General features: G+C 40.1%; 1 protein-coding gene across 5 annotated transcripts in view; it reads left to right on the top strand.

Moving 5' to 3' along the window:
• The window catches only part of LOC133478545 (unconventional myosin-Va-like), a 30,397-nt gene extending 7,010 nt beyond the window's left edge, over nt 1-23,387 (top strand). Inside the window, exons 4-41 of one of the 5 annotated variants that reach the window (XM_061774716.1) lie at nt 1,448-1,592; nt 1,677-1,833; nt 2,253-2,396; nt 2,527-2,608; nt 3,083-3,190; nt 3,732-3,838; nt 3,928-4,193; nt 4,300-4,381; nt 4,457-4,597; nt 5,107-5,232; nt 5,645-5,728; nt 6,034-6,162; nt 6,432-6,529; nt 6,616-6,702; nt 6,805-6,913; nt 6,989-7,200; nt 7,282-7,438; nt 7,762-8,001; nt 8,653-8,901; nt 9,330-9,423; nt 9,488-9,630; nt 9,735-9,836; nt 10,638-10,694; nt 12,616-12,747; nt 14,873-14,929; nt 15,080-15,307; nt 15,395-15,462; nt 15,537-15,611; nt 16,357-16,555; nt 16,955-17,048; nt 17,998-18,135; nt 18,247-18,401; nt 19,997-20,086; nt 20,164-20,314; nt 20,385-20,667; nt 22,789-22,963; nt 23,036-23,116; nt 23,206-23,387. In XM_061774716.1, the coding sequence (XP_061630700.1) occupies nt 1,448-1,592; nt 1,677-1,833; nt 2,253-2,396; nt 2,527-2,608; nt 3,083-3,190; nt 3,732-3,838; nt 3,928-4,193; nt 4,300-4,381; nt 4,457-4,597; nt 5,107-5,232; nt 5,645-5,728; nt 6,034-6,162; nt 6,432-6,529; nt 6,616-6,702; nt 6,805-6,913; nt 6,989-7,200; nt 7,282-7,438; nt 7,762-8,001; nt 8,653-8,901; nt 9,330-9,423; nt 9,488-9,630; nt 9,735-9,836; nt 10,638-10,694; nt 12,616-12,747; nt 14,873-14,929; nt 15,080-15,307; nt 15,395-15,462; nt 15,537-15,611; nt 16,357-16,555; nt 16,955-17,048; nt 17,998-18,135; nt 18,247-18,401; nt 19,997-20,086; nt 20,164-20,314; nt 20,385-20,667; nt 22,789-22,963; nt 23,036-23,116; nt 23,206-23,358 (5,198 nt within the window). In that variant the 3' untranslated portion in view covers nt 23,359-23,387. Of the gene's footprint in view, nt 1-1,447; nt 1,593-1,676; nt 1,872-2,252; nt 2,397-2,526; nt 2,609-3,082; nt 3,191-3,731; nt 3,839-3,927; nt 4,194-4,299; nt 4,382-4,456; nt 4,598-5,106; nt 5,233-5,644; nt 5,729-6,033; nt 6,163-6,431; nt 6,530-6,615; nt 6,703-6,804; nt 6,914-6,988; nt 7,201-7,281; nt 7,439-7,761; nt 8,002-8,652; nt 8,902-9,329; nt 9,424-9,487; nt 9,631-9,734; nt 9,837-10,637; nt 10,695-12,615; nt 12,748-14,872; nt 14,930-15,079; nt 15,308-15,394; nt 15,463-15,536; nt 15,612-16,356; nt 16,556-16,954; nt 17,049-17,997; nt 18,136-18,246; nt 18,402-19,996; nt 20,087-20,163; nt 20,315-20,384; nt 20,668-22,788; nt 22,964-23,035; nt 23,117-23,205 lie in introns of those variants that run through there. The other 4 variants (XM_061774718.1, XM_061774717.1, XM_061774719.1 and 1 more) reach the window with 4 other exon arrangements.
• The last annotated feature ends 556 nt before the right edge of the window (nt 23,388-23,943 follow it).

The raw sequence follows: 23,943 nt of genomic DNA, 5'->3' as shown, positions 1-23,943 counted from the left end.
TAATTGCATTTCAATACAAACAGTAGAAAAACTAATAGAAAATATTCCTGGCCAAAATGAAAGAGAGCTAAGTTTAAAGTGCGATTTTAGGTCTTTTTTTTTTTTTTTTTTTTTTGTAGAAAAGCATTGCCTAGTTTCTGCATGGCAGTTGAAAAATTGTGTTACATGTCGGAGGGTCGACGCGCTTCGGTAGTATGAAAACTCGTTTTTGCACAATTTGCACAAAACCACGCTTAGTTTTTAAAAATTAATTAATTAATTAATTATTAGATTTGTCTCCCATCAGTCCGAGCAACTCTGTTTCATCCAGTTCCTCCATTTTGGTAGCTGAGCTCTGATGTGTGTGTCAATGTAATCAGTGTAACAGGAAATCGTGCACTGACAAATGTTCTGCGTTGTTTGCTATTTTTTTTAACTAATTGATTTGTTTGTAATTAATTAATTGGGATTAATGTATTACAGTCCCACCACTAAAAAATAAATAGCTATATTTTTTTAATGTCATATGTACTCATTGCTAAAAAGCAAAACACGGAGCTTGCCGAAATGCGCGAGTGCAGTCATTGAATAGGGTGATCATTGCCAACATCTTCTCAATTATCCACACTCTCTCCTTTATTTCTTGTCCATTTCCTCACTTTTTATTATTTTAATATAGCTATAGCGACCAGGGAAATCCACTTCTTTCTCGACAATAGTGCCATTTTGTTTGTGGCTCAATAAAAAAATAATACAGTACAGTATACTGGATGTGAAGCCTCAAAACATTGTTTCCTGATACAAACAGCAGAGGTCATAGTTGTGTATGTGTGCAAGGGTCAATTGCCAGGTGTGTTGGTGTGAGTTGCCGATTAATTTGCGATTGTCCACTTCAATCACATTAGGCTGCATCGCTCAGTGTGCAGTTGGACTAAGTGTACACATCACCAATTTTTTTTAAACAAGTTTCACCCATTATCTAGAATTTCCATGGCCTTCATAGGCAGTGAACCATATTTGCTAACCTAAACTTAAGTCAAATGGATCAGTTTGTAAAAAATAAAAAGGTTGTGTAATGTTCTCTAAACATTTCTAGGGTTCTAATTATTAGTATGTGCTTTGTAAAGGGTTACAATTGTTCTTTGCCCGTAATATGTTTCTCACCAAATTAAAAGGAAGATACACGTCACGGAAATAAATCCATGTTGATATATCAAAAACTGTGAACAGGATTTTGCACGCCAACACATGAAAAACAAAAATGGACGACCAACAATGATGTAGCTGTAACCTCCTTGGTGGAGGTCAATAATGCACAATGACCATGGTTATCTTTGTAAAAGAAGGCTTCATGGTACAGTTACTGTGTAGGATCTCATTGCTAGTCATAATGTTGTGCTTTGAATCATAATTCAAATGTATTGTATTGTCATTTAGACTCACTGAGACCTTTCTCTGGTATAAACAGGCATTGTTCTTGTTGCCGTGAATCCTTATGAGAATTTGCCTATCTATGAGGCTGATATCATCCATGCCTACAGTGGGCAGAACATGGCTGACATGGACCCCCATATCTTTGCCGTGGCCGAAGAAGCGTACAAGCAGATGGCCAGGTTTTGTACATATATAATCATTTGACTTAGTACCACCTGAAAGTTATTCTTGTTGCTTAATATATCTCCTACATCTTCATGTAGAGATCAACAGAACCAGTCCATAATAGTGAGTGGTGAGTCAGGAGCCGGAAAAACCGTCTCTGCTAAGTATGCCATGCGTTACTTTGCTACAGTCAGCGGCGCCTCAAGTGAGGCTGATATTGAGGAGAGAGTCTTGGCCTCCAATCCCATCATGGAGGTGATGGTTAATGCTGCAGAATACATGAAGTTATGAAGGTCATTATCATATGTCATGAGGTACACTTACACAATCTAATGAGATCTAATAAGAGCTGTATCAAAAATTCTGCCTTTAAAATATAATAGTGCTTAATGCTAATAGTTTCATTAACACTGCGTAGATCTTTATTGAATCATACTGAGAACCTTTTCTAATTGTGTCCCTTACTTGCCCCCTGAATGAAGTGCCACCCAAAATTAGACATACCATTTTGTTAAATCTACAGTATACCCCTCTCACAGTGTCAATGAAAATTGAGCATTACCGTTTTTGTAAGGAGTGTTTTTTCTCCTCATATTGTGCAAGTGTGCCTAATGAAATGTGTGGTATGGCCCAATGGCAAATGTTATTGAGAGGCCTGTTTGTATTTCTTTTAGGCTCTTGGGAATGCCAAAACAACAAGGAACGACAACAGCAGTCGCTTTGGGAAGTACATTGAGATTGGGTTTGATAAGAAGCATCGTATCGTTGGGGCTCACATGAGGACCTATTTACTGGAAAAGTCAAGAGTTGTTTTTCAGGTACCTTTTACGTGTCAGATGAATTTAGTTTTGTAGTTTTTATATCCATCTCTATTTTCTTTTTTTTTCTGTATGTAATCTACGTGAATAATTATGCATTTATTGAAATACATGTCTGCTTTACTTACAGGCCCATGGTGAACGGAACTATCACATATTTTATCAGCTATGTGCCTCCTCTCATTTACCAGAGTTTAAAACCTTCAAATTAGGTAAGTGGAATTTAGAAACGGCGGCATGCTGGCCGCCTGGTTAGCACATATGCCTCACAGTTCTGAGGACCCAGTTTCAAATCCGGCCTCGCCTTTGTGGAGTTTCCATGTTCTCCCTGTGCCTACGTGGGCTTTCTCCGGGTACTCCGGTTTCCTCCCACATCCCAAAAACATGCACGGTAGGTTCATTGAAGACTTTAAATTGTCCATAGGTGTGATTGTGAGTGCGAATGGTTAGTTGTTTATATGGGCCCTGCGATTGGCTGGCGGGCAGTTCAGGGTGTGCCCCGCCTCTCGCCCAGAGTCAGCTGGGATAGGTTCCAGCACGCTCGTAGTGAGGACAAGCAGTACGGAAAATGGATGGATGGATGGAATTTAGAAACAACAACTTAACTTGATAAGGATTTATAAATGTTTCCTTAAAGAGCTTGTAATCATACCAATGTTTATCACTTATTTGTCTGGTGTTTCAAGGTGAAGCAGATGATTTCCACTACAGTAACCAGGGTCACAATCCAGTTATTGATGGAGTGGATGATGCCAAAGATATGTGGAACACAAGGAGAGCTTTTTCACAATTAGGTGAGTCTTGGTCATTTGAAAAGTACAGGCACTTGCATTTCCGTTCAGAATCAATATTTTCTGTGGCATACTATACAGCAAAAAATAAATCAAAATCCACAAATGTAAGCCAATGGTAGCAAATTAGATGTGTCGATGTGCTCACAGTCAAATTTAATTTTGCAAACATGAGTACACACCAATGAATGTCGAGCAGAACTACACTTTTGAAAAAAATCTAACTCATAGGAATTCAACCACAGGTGAATGTAATAAACACCAAAATTATCAAAATAGTTCTTGTGTTCACTGAAATATTGATTTAAAAAAGCTTACTTTTCAAAGGGGATACACTCATTTACAGGTACAGTTGTGCACGTGTAACCACCAACTAATAAATGGTGCACTTGTTCTGTGTTTGTAACCTCTTAACTAGAAAAACAAATACAGGCAGACCCATCCCATTTACTGCATTCTACTGATTTAGTTAGCCTTGCCAACAATGTTTCTGTAGCAAAAAGGATTATTGTGGATTTTGTGGAGTTTCTGCTGTCCTTTTTAGGAATCGGTGAAAGCAATCAGATGGAAATGTTCCAGATTCTGGCAGCTATTCTTCATCTTAGCAATGTAGAAGTGAAAGATCATTCAGGGGACAGAAGCAGCATTTTGGTAAACACAAACAACATAAGAGGGTGGGTGGAGGGTCGTGGGGCATTTTCTTTTAGGAAACTTCTGTCTTTACCCTCGTTTGTTTTCAGCCAGACAATGCCGACTTGGTGGTGTTCTGTGAGTTGATGGGGGTGCACTGTGAAGAAATGGCCCACTGGCTCTGCCACAGGAAACTCCAGACGACCACAGAAACATACGTCAAGGGTGTCTCCAAGACCAATGCGGTCAATGGCAGAGACGCCCTTGCTAAGCACATTTATGCTAGACTCTTCAGATGGATTGTAGGCTGTATAAATAATGTGCTCAAATCAGCAGTTAAACAACACTCATTCATTGGCGTTCTGGACATTTATGGGTATGTTGGTGTCCTTCTGTTAGTAGCTCTTGTCTGTTTTGTTATGGCAATAGTACTTTCTCTTTAATTTTGATTTCTCCACACTTTCCATTTATTCTTTCCCCAGGTTTGAAACATTTGATATCAATAGCTTCGAGCAGTTTTGCATAAACTATGCCAATGAGAAGCTCCAGCAGCAGTTCAACCTTGTATGTTTATTGTTCTACATCCTTTATTGTCTAGTCAAAACGTGTGTAAAACACTGCCGCCACTTATGCCTTCAGCATGTCTTCAAACTGGAGCAAGAAGAGTACATGAAAGAGCAGATTCCGTGGACCCTGATCGACTTCTATGACAACCAGCCATGCATCAATCTCATTGAGGCCAAGTTAGGCATCCTGGACCTTCTGGATGAAGAGTGCAAAGTAAAATGCTGCTCTACCTCCGCCAAGGAGATGATATTTTTTGGGTTGTCATCCATTTGGTTGCTTAATTTTGTGCATCTGCACAGTATAATTGTGCTTTTTTAAAAAATTTTTTTTTTAAATGATGGATAGTACCCATTTGATGAGAAACCACACGTTGTCATAATAGAAATATAAACACCACAAAAAAAAACATATTCTTTTATAATGAGAGATTTGTATTTAATATACCAGAATTTGCTTTGAATATGCAGAATCTGAACTTCTAATGCCAAACCTAATTTCATTTGCAGCTTATCTGATTTGCACATTTGGCAGCAGTCTAATGTCATGCTGTGCTATTTAGAATCAATCTGGAGGAACCTTTACCTCCTTCAATTAAGATCATAGATGGCAGCTTTTGAAAATTGTTTAATGCTTGGCGGATGTCTGCAAGTCTTTTCCACAGGCTGCACCTACATGGTTAAAAGACAGTGGCTAATATGGGTCAGTTCTTCCTGTTTCCACAGATGCCCAAAGGCTCTGATGGCACATGGTGTCAGAAAATGTACAACACCCTGTTGAAGCAGAACGCTCACTTCGATAAACCGAGGTTATCGAATCGAGCTTTCATCATCCACCACTTTGCAGACAAGGTAGATAATTGCTTAAGTTTTGGTATCTAAAAAGTTGTTGAATGCACTTCATTTCCTATTTTAAAAGCACAAAAAATCCTGGCCTATTCTCATCCATTCATACTCTAGCCACCTAAACAGGAAAACAAAAGCTCACTTCATTGAAAATACGTTCCATGCACTGCATCATTTCCCTTTGGAGAACAAACAGTGTTGAAATGGAAGTGTGGATGACTCAAACGTTCCAAAGAAAAGTCTGTGTGAAAAAGTAATTCTATTTAGTTTTAATGCCAATGCCAATATTGACTTTTTCACCACAACATTTAGTTGTACTGTATTAGGAACAAATTTTAGTCAGCCAGCTTCAGTATGACTATTATGACCTCTGCTCATTTCCCCCCCATAACTTTGTGACCTGATTCTTTGTGTCCAGGTGGAGTACCATTGTGATGGTTTCCTAGAGAAAAACAAGGACACAGTCAATGAGGAGCAAATACATGTGTTACAAAAAAGCAAGGTGAAATCATTTGTGACCAATGCTCTGGTGTACACTAGACGAATTTGCTTTTAGTCATAATGGCTGTCCATCGGTAATTTAAAGGAAGTCATTGTCAGTACCGTTCAACTTAAAATTCAGTAGGAAATGCATGCTTGATAGTTTTTTATTATTTTTTAATTTTTTTTGTAAATGGGCACACACCCTAGAATTGTTTTGCCAGGACTATTGGAGGAAATAACCCACACATTCACGTTGTACTTGAAGTCCAAAACAATGCCTCCTGGTGGCCACCGTCATAAACTACTTCTCATTTTTGTTGTCAGTTTGATTTCTTGCTGAAGCTGTTTGTGGGAAATGAAAAGGCAACAAGTTCCACCAACAGATCTACTACCAGCATTACGGGAAGATTTGGTCTGTCACAGAGAGGTAATAAGAAGACTGTGGGACTGCAGGTGAGTTCAGAAACAGCTGATCACTGGAATTGTAACTATTAGTAGTAATAGATCACAATCACAGTCCCTTTTTTATTTGACTACTGTAACAAACAAAATGAAGCAAAACAGCTGCTGACAGATATGGTTCTTGTTATGCATCGTGTTTATAAAATGGTTGCTTTTATGAGTCAAAATAAAATGACATTTATACTTACTGTCTGTGTGTGGAATGTCTCTATGTCAGTCTTCTTTTGTTTTATTTAAAGTGTATCCCCTCTATCATACAGTTTCGACACTCTCTACACTTGCTGATGGACACGCTTAATGCTACGACTCCTCACTATGTACGGTGCATTAAACCAAATGACCATAAAGTGCCATTCAGGTAAAGGGGGAAATTAGGATTTTTTTTCTCACCTATCTTTACAAGGGACTCTTTCATTTTACAAGCACATGTTCAACTTTATAAAGCTTGGACCCTTTGAGGGCAGTGCAGCAGTTGCGAGCATGTGGGATCCTGGAAACAATCCGAATCTCGGCAGCTGGATTCCCATCAAGGTAGCATCTGAGGAGGCACATCTGTGAAAATGAAACTACAGATGTTGAATAGACAGCGATAAGGGTATATAATGAATAGACCTATGTTTATGAATGTTGCAGATGGACCTATCAGGAATTCTTTTGTCGTTACCGGGTCCTTATGAAACAAAAGGATGTGCTTCCTGATGGAAAACTGACCTGCCAAAATCTCCTAAAAAAGCTCATCCGGGTGTGAATTATAGGCAAGACCTCAGTCGTAACTATGTCTATATTGATGATGCTATAATGTGTTTTTTGTTCTCAGGACCAGAACCTGTATCAATTTGGTAAAAACAAGATCTTCTTCAGAGCTGGCCAGGTGGCGTACTTGGAAAAGCTGCGTTCTGAGCAGCTACGAAGGGCTTGTGTCAGCATCCAGAAGACTATTCGATGCTGGCTGGCACGTAAAAAATATCTGAGGATGAAGCAATCTGCCATCACCCTTCAAAAACATGTGCGGGGTCACCAGGCACGCTGGTGAGCAGACTGATTCATAAACAGTCGATGAAGATATTTGAATTGACATGTTACAATTGTCCCCCCCCCCCCCCCCTTCAGTTATGTTCATTTTCTGCGGAGAACAAAAGCAGCTGTTGTCATTCAGCGTAATGTTCGAATGTGGGCGGCCAGAATACACTACCAAAAGCTGCGCTCTGCATCTGTTGTCATTCAGTGCTTCTTCAGGGCGTATGTAGCCAGAAAGCTGTACTATAAGGTAATGTCAGCAAGAATTCATCATTTTAAATTGGATTGTATTCACATATCTTTCTCAAAATATCCTCCAGCCTGGCAGTTGAGGCCTGCGTTGGTATAATGCCAAGAACTCTCATGCAACAACTGTGACCACACTAATGTTTTTGTGACTGAAAGGACACAAATTACTGCAGACACACTTCAAAATATAGTCTTCCCAGAACAGTGAAAGGTTTTATAACTAAAGGGGAGACCGATCCTCATAGCCGAAGTGTGACAAAACGTCTTGCACGTCTCCTTTTTAAGAACTTGCTTATTTATGTTGTGATAATCATCTCCTTACAGATTTTGTATGAAGAGAAGGCTTTGGTCATCCAAAAGTGGGTGAAAGGCTGGCTGGCCAGGCAGCATTATCAACGCACTCGAGCAAACATCATACTGCTGCAGTCCTGTGTGCGTCGCGTACTGGCCAAGAGGGAGTTAAAGCAGCTCAAAGTTGAGGCACGCTCTGTGGAGCATTTTAAAAATCTCAGTGTTGGCATGGAGAACAAAATTATGCAGTTGCAACTCAAGATAGAAGAGCAGGTGAGAGCATTATGTTGCTGGGGTATGTTGTTTTTTAAAGTAGTATACAGTGGATCCCTGCATACTCATGGTTCGTCATTTTTTTCTTGGTTTTCTTTATTGCCGGTTTATCCCCCCGTTATTAAAAAAAATGTTGCGTTTAAAAAACGTTTTTTTCAGTGGAGTTATAATGGGTGTCAATTATCCACCGATTTTCGCTATTCGCAGCCCTATCCCTGCAAATAGTGGGGGTCCACTGTATTATATGATCAGTGAACAGGAATAGAGGACAGTAACCGAGCTCTGCAATCAGTATTGTGGTTTGATGCCTTGCTTGAAGAAGCCTCTGCAGTGCTAAGGAAGTACCTCTGTACTGTGTCCTTTTTTTTATCAGACTAATTCATCTCAAAGCATGTTGGAATTTGCAGAAATAACTTAATACAATTAGGTGCATGAAATTCACTAGCAATGTGGGAAATGAATGATATTAGTGTTAGTATTAGTAGTAGCTGCCATAGTGTCTCATTTCCCTATGTTTTACCACCCAGTGTTATGTAAAATGTGTGTGAGATATTGGATGTCTACCATGAGAAAACAGAGGCCACTTCCAAAAGTGTAATTGGGTGTTGTCGTCACATCACATGCACACCATGTGTTTGCATGCCCCTACAGCACAAAGACGTCAGAGAGCTCAATGAGAGATTGAATGCCGCGGCGAAGACCCAAGATATAGAGAGAGAGCGACACTGCAAAGAGTTAGAAAACCTTCAGAGATCAGAGAAGAAGACCAGAACCAAGGCAGAAGCGCTCCCCTCACTAATGGAGCAGCTCTCCTTCCTTCAGCAGGAGCTGGAGAACACCCGTAATCAAAAAGAAGTCCTGGAGGATCAGAACAACGTTTACAAGGAGCAGACACAACAGGCGAGCCTCCTCCTTTTCCCCTTGTTTTATTATTGTATGTCTTCATGGATTTGTTATTGCATTGTGTGTGTGTCCAGGACTCCCCAAAGGTCACTGGTAAGTCTATTGTATGCTGTCATTGTCTGCTGCTAGGGCTGCATGCAATTTTGTTAGATAGAGAAAATCTGTGTCCATTCGTAATATTTAGCCAGGCTTACATGCTTAATAACAACAATAATACAGTACTACTAAAAGAACAAGAAATAATATATTGCCCAAGGATTCCACAAATCATCATACTTGCCATTAAACTTTTTTTAAATGGTACACTGCTTGTACAACAACAAAAACAACAGCAATACTACGATTTGTAATATGATTATTGCTATGTATTCATTTTTGGTTTCCTTTTCTCAGTTGCCATTATTAATAACACTGTTTCCGATCAGGTGGTAGAGGAGCTAAATATGAAGAACAGCTTGCTGAATGATGAAAAGGATAACCTTAACAAGCTCATCCTGGAACAAAAACAACAGATAACAGGTAAAAAGCAATTCAAAGTTTGTGTCTTTCTTAATGATCAAGAAAATATGACTTATGTTATCAGAGATTAAAGCCCAGGTGGAAAACACAGAAAAACTACAGAAAGAGTTAATTGAAGAGCGCTCCCGGTACCAAAGCCTACTATGTGAGCACCTACATCTACAAGAGCTTCATAAAGACCTGAAGGAGGAACTGGAACTCAGACTGGTGAGTCTGATTTTTTTCATTTTTTTTAATATGTTCTGTGAGTGTTTTGGTTCTCACAATGGAAAGAATTTAGTCAATTAAGTCATTCATTTTTTCATTGACAGAGTCCAAGCAAGAGGTCAGAATCCAACTACACCAGTAACTCCTCTGAATGTAGTCCAATGATTGCCTCTACTAATGGACAGGACAGTTCACTGGACAAAGTGGTAAGACAAGACAAAAACATACATTATGAGCGGCTGAAATTGCATTTTCGGTTTCGGACTGAAAGACTTTTGTCACCCAACTTAAACGGCCGAAATAACATGTAGTCTATTGTTGCTAGCGCGTAGCGTTACCACGGCCAGCGCATGAGCTTGTACACTCCATAGTTAAGAAGTATTTGCTCTTAGCAAGCAATGCCATCAGGCTTTGCTGACTATGTGGTTGAATTGACTGGGACGTCAGTATTTTACACACAGCCGACAGTCATGGTTTGATAATGACCGGAAACCGGAAATGAATTAATATATCACCGCTGCTATGTCACTTGAAAAAAATGGGCCTATACATTTAAAATTACATTAATATAATAAAAATTTTGAGTATAAGATAACCTTTATTAGTCTGATAATGGCGAATTTACATGATTTTAGCAGCAATAGTGGATAGAGGAAATACAAAAAGCAGAGGTGTGGACTCACGTCACATGACTTTGACTCGAGTCATGAATTTGATGACTTTAGACTCAAATTGGGAATGTTACAAGACTTGCAACTCGACTTGGACTTGAACAGCAATGTCTCGTGACTTCGCTTGGACTTGAACCCCTTGACTTGAAAAGACTTTTTGCTACTTTGAGCAAAGCACTGGGAACTAAAATTCATAGCTTCTCTTTCTATTGCTATGTGTGTCACCTATTTTTATGGTATCGGAGAATATGAAAAGTGACAACATAATGCTGATTACTTTTTAGGCCAAAGGTATACCATGCTACTATTGCTGTAATTAGTTTTTATTCTCTTTAGACAGTTTACGCCCTGATGGAATTGACCAAGCGGCCATTCTTTGACACACTACCTAACGTAAGGGTATCCTGAATCCATATTTTATGGTATTAAATATATAAATACAGGCCCTTTCCCAAAAATTTGAATATAATGGAAAAGTGTATTTATTTCCATAATTCCATTCAGAAAGTAAAAAAAAATCATAGATTATCGATTCAGGGCTCACACTTTAAACAATTTCAAGTATTTATTTGTTTATTTTTACACAAGATGGTCTTCCAGCTCATAAAACCCTACAAAATCTGGAATTGAAAAAATTGGAATACTGTGAAGAAATCAGCTCCAATTTTGCAGGCCATAAATGTTTTAAACTGAGTGTCACACACTAATCATCTACTAAACTCAAAGCACCTGCACACATTTCCCCAGGTGTCATTAAATTGCTTCAGTTTGGTTCAATTGTCTCAGTTGGGTTCAATATGGGGAAGACTGCAGACTTGACAACTGGCCTGAAGACCATCATTGATACCCTCCATAGGATGGGTAAGACACAAAAGTTCATACTTAAGCAGGCTGGCTGTTCACAGAGTGCTATGTTCTAGCATATCAATGGAAAGTCTAATGGAAGGACAAAATGTGGGGGGAAGAAGATAGAGCAAAAGAGATGACCGTGGGCTTTAGCGGATTATCAAACAGAGAAGATTCAAAGAATCTAGCAGAGATCCAGAAAGAGTGGAATGAGGCGGGAGTCACAGCTTCAAAAACCACCACATTCAGACGCATCCAGGAGATGGGTTCCAACTGTCGGGTTCCTCGGGTCCAGCCAGTTCTGAGCCTGAGCCACTGTAGGAAACGTCTCAACTTGGCCCAAGTAGAAGAAGGATTGGACTGTTGACCAGTGGTCGAAAGTCCAATTTTTCGATGAAAGTAAAGTGTGCCTTTCATTCGGGAATCAAGGGCCAAGGGTTTGGAGGAAGACGGGTGAAGACCAGAACCCAAGCTGCTTGAGGGCCAGTTTGAAATATCCACAGTCAGTCATGATTTGGGGTGCAATGTCCAGTGCAGGTGTTGGTAAACTCTGCTTTCTTAAGTCCAAGGTCACCGCAACAGTCTACCAGAATGTTTTAGAGGACTTCATAATTCCTTCTGCTGAGGATGTGTATGGAGATGCAGATTTCATCTTCCAGCAGGACCTGGCCCCTGCCCGTACCGCCAGAAGCACCAAAACCTGGTTTGATACCCATGCTATCACAGTGCTCGACTGGCCAGCCAACTCGTCGGATCTCAACTCTACTGAGAAGCTATGGGGTATTATCAAGATGGAAATGAGGAGCACCAAAGGGGTACCAGACCCAAAAACAACGAAGAACTGACAGCAAGCATCAAGGAAATCTGGGCTTCCATAACTCCCAGGCAATGCCACAGGCTGATTGCCTCAACACCACGGCGCATCCAGGCAGTGATTAAAAGCAAAGGGATTCCCAACCAAGTATTGAAGGGTAACATATATCGTTTTGAAAGTACCATATTTTGATTGATTTAATGTGAACCTATTTATTTCTCTTTCTACAAAAACTGAGAAGTAAATGAGGATTTCTTCACAGTATTCAAATTTTTGGAATTCCTGATTTTGTGGGTTTTATGAGCTGGAAACCCAAATTACGTAAAAATAAACAAATAAATATTTGAAATTGTTATTTATTTTATTTATTTTTTTGCAAATGAAAAGCACTTACAATTTCAGTTTGATCAGTAACCTCTTTCAGTGTTTTGGTTTTTGGCCTTGGGCCGCCTACTTTTGGTTTTCGGTTTCGGTCAAGAATTTTAATTTCAGTGCATCACTAATACATTATGTAGCCCATCATGTTTTTAAGTTTTAGATTAGATTTGTCTTCTCACACTGTTGGTTAAGAAGCTCTAGCTGCCTGAGATTTGGAGATGTGGACATTGGCTGCTATCTCTTTTTGATGCACCATTGATTTCTGTTTTATTATAGAAGGAGACCCCCTCCACTGTTGACCTGCCACTCATTCTCAAGCTCCAGAGAAGAGTGAGAGAAGTAGAGAAGGACAAACAGTCGCTACAGCGGCAGTTAGATGAGAAGGAAGCCCAAGAGGAAGAAGCCAAGGTATGTCCTCAATACCTTTTGTAACAAGTTACACATTTGTTGATATTTGTGGTTGCATCACTCCATTAGGCAATACAGGTATTGTCAATTGCTTAGGGCGCCGTGGCCTCTAGGAGGCGCCACAAACCCAGGGGAAGAAAACAAAAATCACCTATAATTAACAAAACTACTTATTACTATGAACTGACTGCCCAATTAATGTGAATACAAATTATAAAATAAAATATTGCCATACCATATAAGAGACAGTCATGAAATGAAACGAGCGATTAGCCTCAATCAACATGGTATGCTTTTGTTTGTTGTATTTATACTGGCTGTTTAATGTTTTTACGCTTTTGATAGTCGAGTTCCTATCTGTAAACTCTTCCCTTTTGCATCCCTTTAAATATCAAATTTTTAAACCTAGTTGTCCGTTGTGTTACAGTTCAGATTGTCTAAAGCATGTTTCAAACTTTACATCATACACATTATTATTATTATTATTATTATTGTTAATACATGACGGCCGACTGGTTAGAGCGTCTGCCTCACAGTTCTGAGGAGCGGGGTTCTATCTCCGGTCCCGCCTGTGTGGAGTTTGCATGTTCTCCCCGTGCCTGCGTGGGTTTTCTCCGGGCACTCCGGTTTCCCCCCACATCCCAAAAACATGCATGGTAGGTTGATTGACAACTCTAAATTGCCCGTAGGTGTGAATGTGAGTGCGAATGGTTGTTTGTTTATATATGCCCTGCGATTGGCTGGGAACCAGTTCAGGGTGTACCCCGCCTCCTGCTCGATGGTAGCTGGGATAGGCTCCAGCACGCCCGCGACCCTAGTGAGGATTATATATTATAGTTGGCATGGTGGATGACTGGTTAGAGCGTCTGCCTCACAGTTCTGAGGAGCGGGGTTCAATCCCCGGCCCCGCCTGTGTGGAGTTTATATATATATATATATATATATATATATACATATGTTATGTTTATTGAAATAAAAATATATTTCAATCAAAAACATCTTAAAAGATCAAGTTACATTTTGACATAGGACCCCTTATTTGATAGCAGTTTCGCAATTCTTGCGTCCATTAAATTTGTGACTATTTGGAGAGTTTCTGCTTGAATTTCTTTGAGATTATGTATCGTCATGACGATTTTGTTAATAAAAGCATGGTTCTTGGTAGCATGGAAGAAAGTGGTCGGTCAGAAACTCCACATATTTTTGGGAGGGTGGGAGGCAGTTGACATCCAAACGACAGCTCTGGGAGGCTGTTCTGACATCCTGCAAAGAATTTCAAGCAGAAACTGTCTGAAAACTCACAATACAAATACATATTGTATTTGGCTGGAAACATGCTGGGGAGAGCGCATACCTCTGAAAAGTGCCGGTATGTGGAGTTTTTGACCGACCACTTTCTTTCATGGTATCAAAAGAAGAACCGTGCTTTCCTTAGCAAACATGACAATGCACCATCTCAAAGAAATTCAAGCAGAAACGCTCCAAAAAATCACGGGTTCAATGGATGTAAGAATTGAGAAGCTGCTATCAAATAAAAAACTGTAACTTGACTTATGATGATTTTGATTGAAATAGCTTTTTTTACTTTTAAACATGACCTCCTGATGCTGTAAATTCAACAATCTTTAGTTGTTTAAAACTTGTCAAATGTCTCTGTCAAACTCTGTTGTGTAATAATTTAGAACAGTGCATTTTAAGTTTTTTATTTTAAGAAATACTGTTCTCATTGGGAGGTTTGTTCAAAAACATTTGAATTCTATTATGACAGTTGATGACTTGAAAATTATGCCAACTGTCATTTGTATCAACTGTTTAAGAAAATCTGAGAAACAAATAATTTGGAACGCTGTATATATTATGCATGTTTTGTGAACAATATGTATGTATTAGGATTTTCATTTTTATATTTCAAATTATAATAATTATTTGAAATGTTATTTTATTTTTAAAATTTGGTGACATCTTTGTAATGACAGCGATTTAAAACAAGGCTATTTGATTTCTTTTGTGAATCGCCGACGGAAGAGGGTACGATTTAAAATCTTGCCGTGTTCGCCACATTGGGTAGAGGCGGCTCTGGGTTTCATAGTTGCTATTTTAATTGTCGATGAATTTCTGAACAAAGGACATGGAGGAGGAGATAAGTGTCGGCAGAGCAGAACTGGATTTGGAAACGCTTAAGGTAAAACATTGAATTAAGGTTCCTCAAATAAGGAATGTCATACACAAATGTTTATTGTATCAACATTCGTAACAGAAGACGATAGGAACAGAACCAAACTTATGTACTGTACTGTTTCATGCATTTTGCTCATTAAATTAATTAATATAGCGTCAAGAGCTGGCGTCTGAGAATAAGAAGTTGAAGCAGGACTTGAGTGAATTGCGCAAGTCTCTAACCAATGAGAACAGCGAGCTGATGCCCCCTCCTGTGGGCTCCACGACATACAATGTACTGCTGGAACAACTCAACTCTTCTAACGAGGAGCTGGACATGCGAAAAGAGGAAGTGCTTCTTCTACAGTCGCACATAGTCCGCCAAGAAGCTATGAAATACAAGGTCACATTTAAATACTATAATTGAAATATAATTGTTTTCTTCATTGGTCTTTATCTTGGGATATTTCCTATTAACTCCCACCTCCAGGACGCTGCACTTGCAGAGGGTGTGAGTTTAGACCTTAGTGATGTTCCCTCATTTCAAGATGTTGACAGGTAAGAACCAAGACCTCCTTACCTTCATTTAAATGTTAGTAAACAAGTGTCGGTATTTGATCTTTACCTGACAGGTCCACTGACATCCATACGTTGAATGAGGATGGAGAGCTGTGGCTGGCTTACGAAGGCTTGAAGGAGACCAACAGGTTTGTATTTTGTCCTTTAACTTGATCAAGCTACAAAGTAGTTACTTTGGATTTACACTGCAGGTCCAAGTGTCCAATTCTGATTGAATGCAGATATGTATCAGATTTTTTATTGTATTTTATTTTATTTTTTCCCTTGTCTGTTTGTATGTACATTTCAAGTGACGCATCCAATATGGCTTTGTTCACACTGACAGAACAGTGAAGGAACCCGCATGTGCGGACACCCAAATTGCAAGTAAATGATGCCACAAGCGACAACACAGAAGTAAACGATAATAAAAAGATAAAAATTTACCATTCAGATATCCTGGTCTGACTCTTCCCTCCTCCCATTGATTTACATGAGGTTAACCTCCACATTGCTCCCCCGGCCCCTGTGAGCAATTATTTTGCCTATTGAATGACTGGCAAATTTTGCATATATAGGCAATATTTAGTTGTGTATGGTTTCGCTATAGTTTAGATTTACCGCAAGTGTTTTTTAGTATGTTTATTTGTTTTATCTGAGCAGACGTGGGTATATATTTATCACCAAACAGTGTATTTCTATCATGTGAAGTTCGAATTGATGGGGTATATCCAATCTGTGCGTTGTTTTATTTTTTTTGAAAGAGGCTTCATTCCGATCAAAAGATACCCGATTCCATTGCTGCCAAGACAAAAAAGAATCTGAATTATATAATCTGAAACGAAGAGTGTAAATTCAGCCCATGTAACTAGATGCTATGACTTCACATCCCAGGGTACTGGAGTGCCAGATGCAGACGCTGGAGATGCAGCACAGTGCAAGGTATGAGAAACTGCTGGAGGAGGTGAACATGCTGAAGGAGGAAAAGGAGCAGCAGCAGAAGCTGTTGGCTCAGACTTTGCAACTGCCTGAAGATGCTCGGATCGAAGTGGGTCTGGAGCTCGAAATTACTCGGCTCACTCAAGAAAATCTGGTGGGTTCACTCACTAGCTCTTGACAACCTGCAGATCTGTCATTATGCCTTTTATGGGGGTGTTATTTCTTGTGTGGAAAATAGCTTACATGCACAATGGATACATTTGAGTGAGATCCAAATCAAGAGATTATGATAATGCACTGACCGTTGTTTTAGACAGTTTTTAAACATTATTGCTGTGGTTGTAGTTTGCAGTTGTGTAGAACTGCCCTTCACATAGCTAAATAAGGTAACCAAAATATCAGAAACCCCACAGTATAATTCCACACCTCTAGGCATAATAGTAAACATACATTATTGTTGAATTAGAAATGCAGTTTTGAACAGCCACAGTGTACTTTACCAGATTTCAATCAGATTTTCCCCCTCTAATCCAGTATGTCAACATATTTTCAGGAGCTCATGGAGCAACAGGACAAACAAGACAAGACAATTGTCAATTTGAAAAATGACCTTCAACTGTACATGAAAAGAGTGGAAGAGTTTCAAGGTAATCCCGTCAGACTGCAAGCCACAGGCTGTGTTCGGAATCATTTACTCATTCCCCACTCCCTAATCTTTACATACTGTACAGTATAGGATATTCTTCTACAGTGGACTATAAAGTTCAGTTGTCAGTCAAATGAAAACAAGTTTTTGAACCCTACTCTTGGGCACAGTTACTTACGTCATTGTTGTTGCATTATTACGACGTACCAAATCAACACTGGTGGACCTTCTGTGATAACATTATATTGATTTAGGTAAGAGTATTTTACAAGAATAATTCAAACAGGACCTTATGTCCATGCGTCTTGTGATGTGTTGCTCTACTTATATTCAGGATTTTTTTTTTTTTGAGCCAATCGGCACAATAGATCATGGAATACACAGTACAGTGCAATCTCGATTTAACGGACTAATGGGGGGAGGGGTTACTACGTGAAATGGTTTTCTATTGTGTAATGGCATCATGACATATCAGTCATTGGTGTTTGTATGGGGAATTTACACTTCCTTGTGGAGTCAACCTCTGTAGAAGAGATGCGGGGTACGATCATAGGGGTCTTAGGGAATGATGGGAACTGTACAGTAGATACACTTATCGTAAACATGGAGAGGAAAAAGTCAAAGCCATTAGGTATAAAAGTTAGAAAGAAAAGAGGAGGAGAAACGAGAAAAGTGGGGGTTCGCACAGGGTGCCATTCAAGATGGGACCCTAATGGAAAAGCATTTTTCTGCCTGTCATTATACGTCGCAGGCATAGAAAGTTGAACAAAGACGTATTTGTCATGAATAAATAATAATTTTCGGACAAATTAAGTGAAATTGGATTATTTCCCGGCGGCACCCCTCACGGCGCTGTATTGTACCACGAAAACCCGGTGGAGAATCGCTGCTCGATACTGTCTATCAACAGTTAGCACATATTAACTGTGAGTCCTAATGTTCCTGTCAAGCTCATCAAAGGAAAACATCCATTGGGACAAATTCTCCTGCGAAAGGAGCGAGTATTCCTCGCAAGGAGAGGGAGTACCAGGGAATGTTGGAGTACAAAGAGGGTGAAGAAAGCCACCTGGTAAAATGTCTGGTTTTAGGTATGACAAACCTATCTTGCTTGAGTGAAATATTGTTTCAGACTATCTGTAGAAATGCCTAAATGTGAGAATACTTTGTCTGAGTGTGTTGGTCGGAACTGTTTATTTCAGATCTGAAGGCCCGAGGAGTCGCTGTCAGGTTCCTTCCTGGCCTTCCTGCTTACATAATTTTCATGTGCCTGCGATACGCTGACAGAGTTAACGACGATCAGAGAGCTAGCACGCTGCTCAATTCGGTGCTCTGCAGCATCAAAGGAGTCGTTAAGGTTCAGTATAACGTACACCGGTTCCACTCAATACCCACTTCGTAAATAAGCACATGCTTACAATTCAGGACTGTTTAGCTCTAGATCTAAAATGAATTCATGAAATAAACATGAATCTAAAAGCCTTTTGCCAAGAAAATTAACCCGTTTGACAAACTAAACAATATCTTACCGCATTTTTATCTAACGATCAGCAAAGTCAATAAAAACTCACTAAGGACCTGATTTAGGACTCTTAAGTTTGCAACTCTTCTCTAAGAAGCTCTGATACAAGCACTGTGTCAGAATTATGTTTTTTACAAAGAAAAAATGCTCACTTTTGACAATCTTTTGTAACTACTGGGCAGACAAAACTCACAGTTCTGACGACCCGGGTTCAGACCCTGCTTCGCCTGTGTGGAGTTTGCATGTTCTCCCTCTGCCTGTGTGGGTTTTCTCCGGGTGCTATGGTCTTCTCCCACATTCCAAAAACATGCATGGCAGGTTAATTTAAGACTCTTAAATTGCCCATAGGTGTGAATGATTGATTGTCTGTATTTTCCCTGCCATTGGCTGGCGACCAGTTCAGGGTGTACTTTTTGAATTTTTTGTTGACTGTCTATATTATGCAGGTGTATCTAATGTTGTGGCCATTGACTATAAATCAACATTAAAACATCCATCCAACCATCTATTCTCAACACCGCTTATCCTGTTCAGGGTCACGGGGCGCTGGAGCCTATCCCAGCTGACTTCGGGCGAAAGGCGGACTACACCCTGAACTGGTCGCCAGTCAGTCGCAGGGCACATATAGACACGGACAACCATTCGCACTCACATTTACACCGTCACTGAGTGGGAACTGAGTGAGGCGAGTGGACCACTACACCATTAGTGACTACATTAAAACACAACACAGTTTAAATGCTGGGAAAATATATACAACTCATAAAATGGGATATTCTGTCTTTGGGTGATATTTCAGGCTGCACCTAAAATGTAGTAGAACCCTTACAGGTGAACTTAAGTTAATTCGCGTTTGATCCAACCAATACATTTCCTGGTTCAATTAGAATTGGTATGTAAACTGTCATCTTCATCATGCTGTTCACATTTTTGATACTATAGCATGAGACCAAGGTGATACCAGACCAAACAATTGATCAACAGTACCTCATCATTGTCAGGCTTTTAAATAAGATGTTCTGAGGGAAGTGGTCACTGAGTTTAGTATGTCACAGTGTCAGCGACAGGTTGCAACAGCGATACAGAAAGACTGGCAAAGTCACAGAAAGGCATACAGTTGGACGTCTATGGAAATGTATTGGTTGGATTCGTGGATCAAACAACAGTTGTGAGTTTTGCTGTTCAGCAACTTGTTAGAGAGCATCAAGTTGTGCAAAAAGTACTGATACATTGAACAGTTGGACATATGCATTCAGAAGTTTTGAGAAGGTCAAATTAACTTCACCTGTAAAGGTTAAGGCATGACATTCATCCAAAAGCCAAATATCCCAAACCTTTTGTGAGTAGTGTATCGTTTGGGTAATTTTCTGTGCTGTTGCCTGTGTGTGACACCAGGGATTGTATTTTTAATGTTTGTCTCGTTTCCGCAGAGGAGAGGAAAAGATTTTGACGTGTCGTCTTTCTGGTTATCCAACACATGTCGACTACTTCACTGTCTAAAACAGTATAGCGGAGACGAAGTAAGCATGAGTCCATTATGAGACGGCCAAGTTACACCTGAACACACATTAACTATTTTTGCAAAACGCCTATGCAGACGTTCAAGACGCACAACACTGTGAAGCAGAACGAGCATTGCTTGACCAACTTTGAACTGACGGAGTACCAGAATGTTTTTGCTGACCTAGCTGTCCAAATTTACCGCCAGCTCATTAAAAGCATGGAGGACACCTTGCAGCCCCTCATCGGTAATGTGAATAATCCCACATGCACGTGTGCGTCAATCTGAAGTGGTCTGACCGTGTTTGTCATGTGCAGTGTCAAGCATGTTGGAGCATGAGACAATCCAGGGGGTCCTGGGCTCCAAACCAACAGGTCTGAGGAAAAGGAGCTCTAATTCCCCAGAGGAAGATGCTGTTACGGTGGAAGTCCTCCTGCAGCAGCTTGGGCTCTGGCACACCACCATGACTAAGCACGGGATGGACTCTGGACTCATTAAACAGGTGGTTCGGCAGCAGTTTTACATCATATGTGCTGTCACCCTGAACCACCTGCTGCTCAGGAAGGACATGTGCTCATGGAGCAAAGGGCTGCAGATCAGGTAGTGGCAAGCTGTTTTTATCTACTGACATTTTCAATTAGAACATTATAGGCCCGAACCAACACCAGATTTGTCAGGGACAATAAAAGATTCCAATGTACACTCACTGGATACTTCACTCACATGACTCACCTGCACAAATGGATTGGATGTACAAGTGAGCCAAATTGTGATATACACAGTCCTGTAGTGCGTACTCTTGTGTGGTATAGACTACTGTAAATGGTCAAAGGTGATAGGTTTATACCTGGGACGACTTATTCATGCGCATAAAGTAATATTTATTCATGTTCCTTACATGATGGTTACTTTTAAGTTGCATGGGAGAGGCAAAATATACAAATAACGGAGGTGGTTAGTTCGGAATTAACTCATTCACTACCAGCCATTTTCAAAGCAGAGTTCCCCATATTGCCAGCTGTTTTAGAGCATTTTGACTCATCATCTTCAAGACCCACAGAATATTGTGTTCTGCAACAGTGTAAGCACCAAACGTACGAAACGAAAGAGTAGACTCTACCTTCAGCAGAAAAAAAGTTTGTTTCTAGCTTTTCTCATTCTTCTGTAATTAACAGTAGAACATTGGTTGGTTTAACCAAAGACACCGGTTTCTGACCATAAAGTAGAGAAAAGTAGCATTTTGTGAGCTGTCTATAGCGCCATTTTGAAGCTGAGAGAAGAGGGAAAATCGATCAGAGCCAATGGCACAAACATTGGGCGTAGCCAATACAACAATTTGGAATGTCCTGAAAAAGAAAAGAAACCACTGGTGTACTGAACAACAACACACATCAAACATGTCGGCCAAGGATATCAACAGCAGTTGATGACAGAAACATTGTGAGAGCTGTGAAGAAACAACCAAAGACAACAGTCAGTGACATCACTGCCAACTTCTACAGGGCAGGGTTGAAGGTATCACAATCCACTGTTCGAAGAAGACTTCGAGAGAGGAAACATACAGGCCAGACCACAAGATGCAAACCACTCATCAGCAAAAAGAATCAGAAGGCCAGATGGGATTTTGCAAAGAAGTACAGAGATGAACCACAAGTTTTGGAACAAAGTTCTACGGACTGATGAGACCAAGATTAACCTCTACTAAAGTGATGGAAAGGCCAAAGAACGAAAAGATCTGCTTATCATCCAAAACACGCAAGCTCATCTGTGAAGCATGGTGGAGGTAATGTCATGGCATGGGCTTGCATGGCTGCTTCTGGAACGGGTTCACTAGTCTTTATTGATGATGTAACTCATGATGATAGCAGCAGAATGAATTCTGGAGTCTATAAAACCATTTTTTCTGGCAATTTCCAGAAAAATGCATCCAAACTAATCGGTAGAAAAGGTCGTCATGCAACAAGACAATGACCCAAAACACACTGCCAACACAACAAAGGACTTCATCAAGGGGAAAAAGTGGAAGGTCTTAGACTGGCCAAGTCAATCACCAGACCTTAACCCAATAGAGAATGCATTTTACCTCCTAGAGGCGACTGAGGGGAGAAACAAACGAGAACTGAAAGAGGCTGCAGTAAAGGACTAGAAAAGCATATTAAATGAGGAATGGAACAGTCTGAAGTCAAGGGGTCGCAGACTTGACGGAGTTATTGCAAGTAAGGGTTATCCCACCAAATATTAAATGTTATTCACTCAGTTAATTTAATAATATCTGTTCCAATACTTGAAAAGTGGATTGCGTCAAACAAAAGGTGCTCTTTCCTGAGTTGCTTAACACATCTAGATGTAAATAGCATGAAATAAAAGCTGGAATTCTCAACTTTTGTCTCATATTCATGTTTTGATCTGAAACCCAAATGTCTTCAGTATACGACAAAAACAAAATTGACCTTGCCGTTCCAATACTTTTGGAGGGGACTGCAACTATGTTTATACCATACTTATAGCTACTCTGTACACTTAATGATGTTGCTTTTGACTGGAGGTAAGAGTGAGAAGTGAGGGAATTGGTAAAATGTCTACTGTCCTCTCCATCTACAAAAATGTGTTTTCTCTCCTATGAAAAACTTTATTTAACCATAGTTTGGAATTAATGTCTGATATTTATGTGTGCACAGTCGCACACACCCTGACTTGTTTCCTGGCTGCCTCTGTGGTCAGGTACAATGTGTGGCAGTTGGAGGAGTGGCTAGTGGAGATGGAGCTGACTGATTGCGGTGCCAAGGAAATGTTGGAACCTCTCATACAGGCCGCACAGCTTTTGCAGGTCAAGAAGAAGACTGAGGCCGACGCTCAGGCTATTTGCAGCATGTGCACGGGCCTCACGACTGCACAGGTCCATCATCAGCCCATGTTTTTCATGTAATATGTCACTTCTATTTTGATCGTCATGTGTTCTTCATCTCAGATTGTTAAAGTGTTGACCCTCTACACGCCGGTGATTGAGTTTGAAGAGCGCGTGACCACCACTTTCATTGCGACCATTAAAGTGAGTTGTTATGAGACAAACACGTGCAAGTGTGCAGTGCTCTTTTACACTCCTCAGATTATTAACCTGTTCCATCTTGGACCTTGTAGAACATCTTGAAAGACAGAGAGGAGTCGTCCACGCTGATGATGGATGCCAAGAAAATCTTTTCTGTAACGATTGCCTTCTCGCCCTCCTCTGTGGCGCTGGAGACCATACAGATCCCTGCTAGCCTAAATCTGAACTTCCTCAACCGTATCTAGAACCAGCCTTTTACGCACGCACAAGCACTATTTTGATTGAAGTGCCAAGTAAATATAAAAAGTCTACTGTATTTAAGGAAATATGTGCAACTCTCCTGTTACCAAATGTGCTAATAATGGTGTAGAAATTACTTTTGCTCTTACGCGTACATTTAACTCCAATGTTGAAATGTGGTTCACTACCCTGACTCCCATGCTGGCAACGAAGGTTCAGTCCCCATTCAGTGAATGGTTGTCTGTCCCTGTCTGTCCTTTGATTGACTGGTGACGTGTCCAGGCCTCCAGGGTGTAGTCTGCCTATCGCATTGCTTAAAGTCAGCTGCTGTAGACTCCAGCTCACCTAGACCCTCAACAACAGAAATGATAGAGAAAATTAATTGGCGGACTCTATGTACATTCTAGTATATACATCTTTACGTTTAATGGATAAGTAGTAGATATATTGTTATAATTAACTGTATAATCTTGAATTTTGTTTTTCAAGGACCTGCCATATAAAGGGAAGGAAAGTGAAATCATTGGTGTTATATATGACAAGCACTTGTTGAGTATATAAAGATACATTTTTAAGAAGGCGACCTGGCA

This window comes from Phyllopteryx taeniolatus, chromosome 5 (genome assembly GCF_024500385.1).
Source record: "Phyllopteryx taeniolatus isolate TA_2022b chromosome 5, UOR_Ptae_1.2, whole genome shotgun sequence".
In the NCBI taxonomy this organism is placed as follows: domain Eukaryota; kingdom Metazoa; phylum Chordata; class Actinopteri; order Syngnathiformes; family Syngnathidae; genus Phyllopteryx; species Phyllopteryx taeniolatus.
This window is presented reverse-complemented; position numbering and strand designations above follow the sequence as displayed.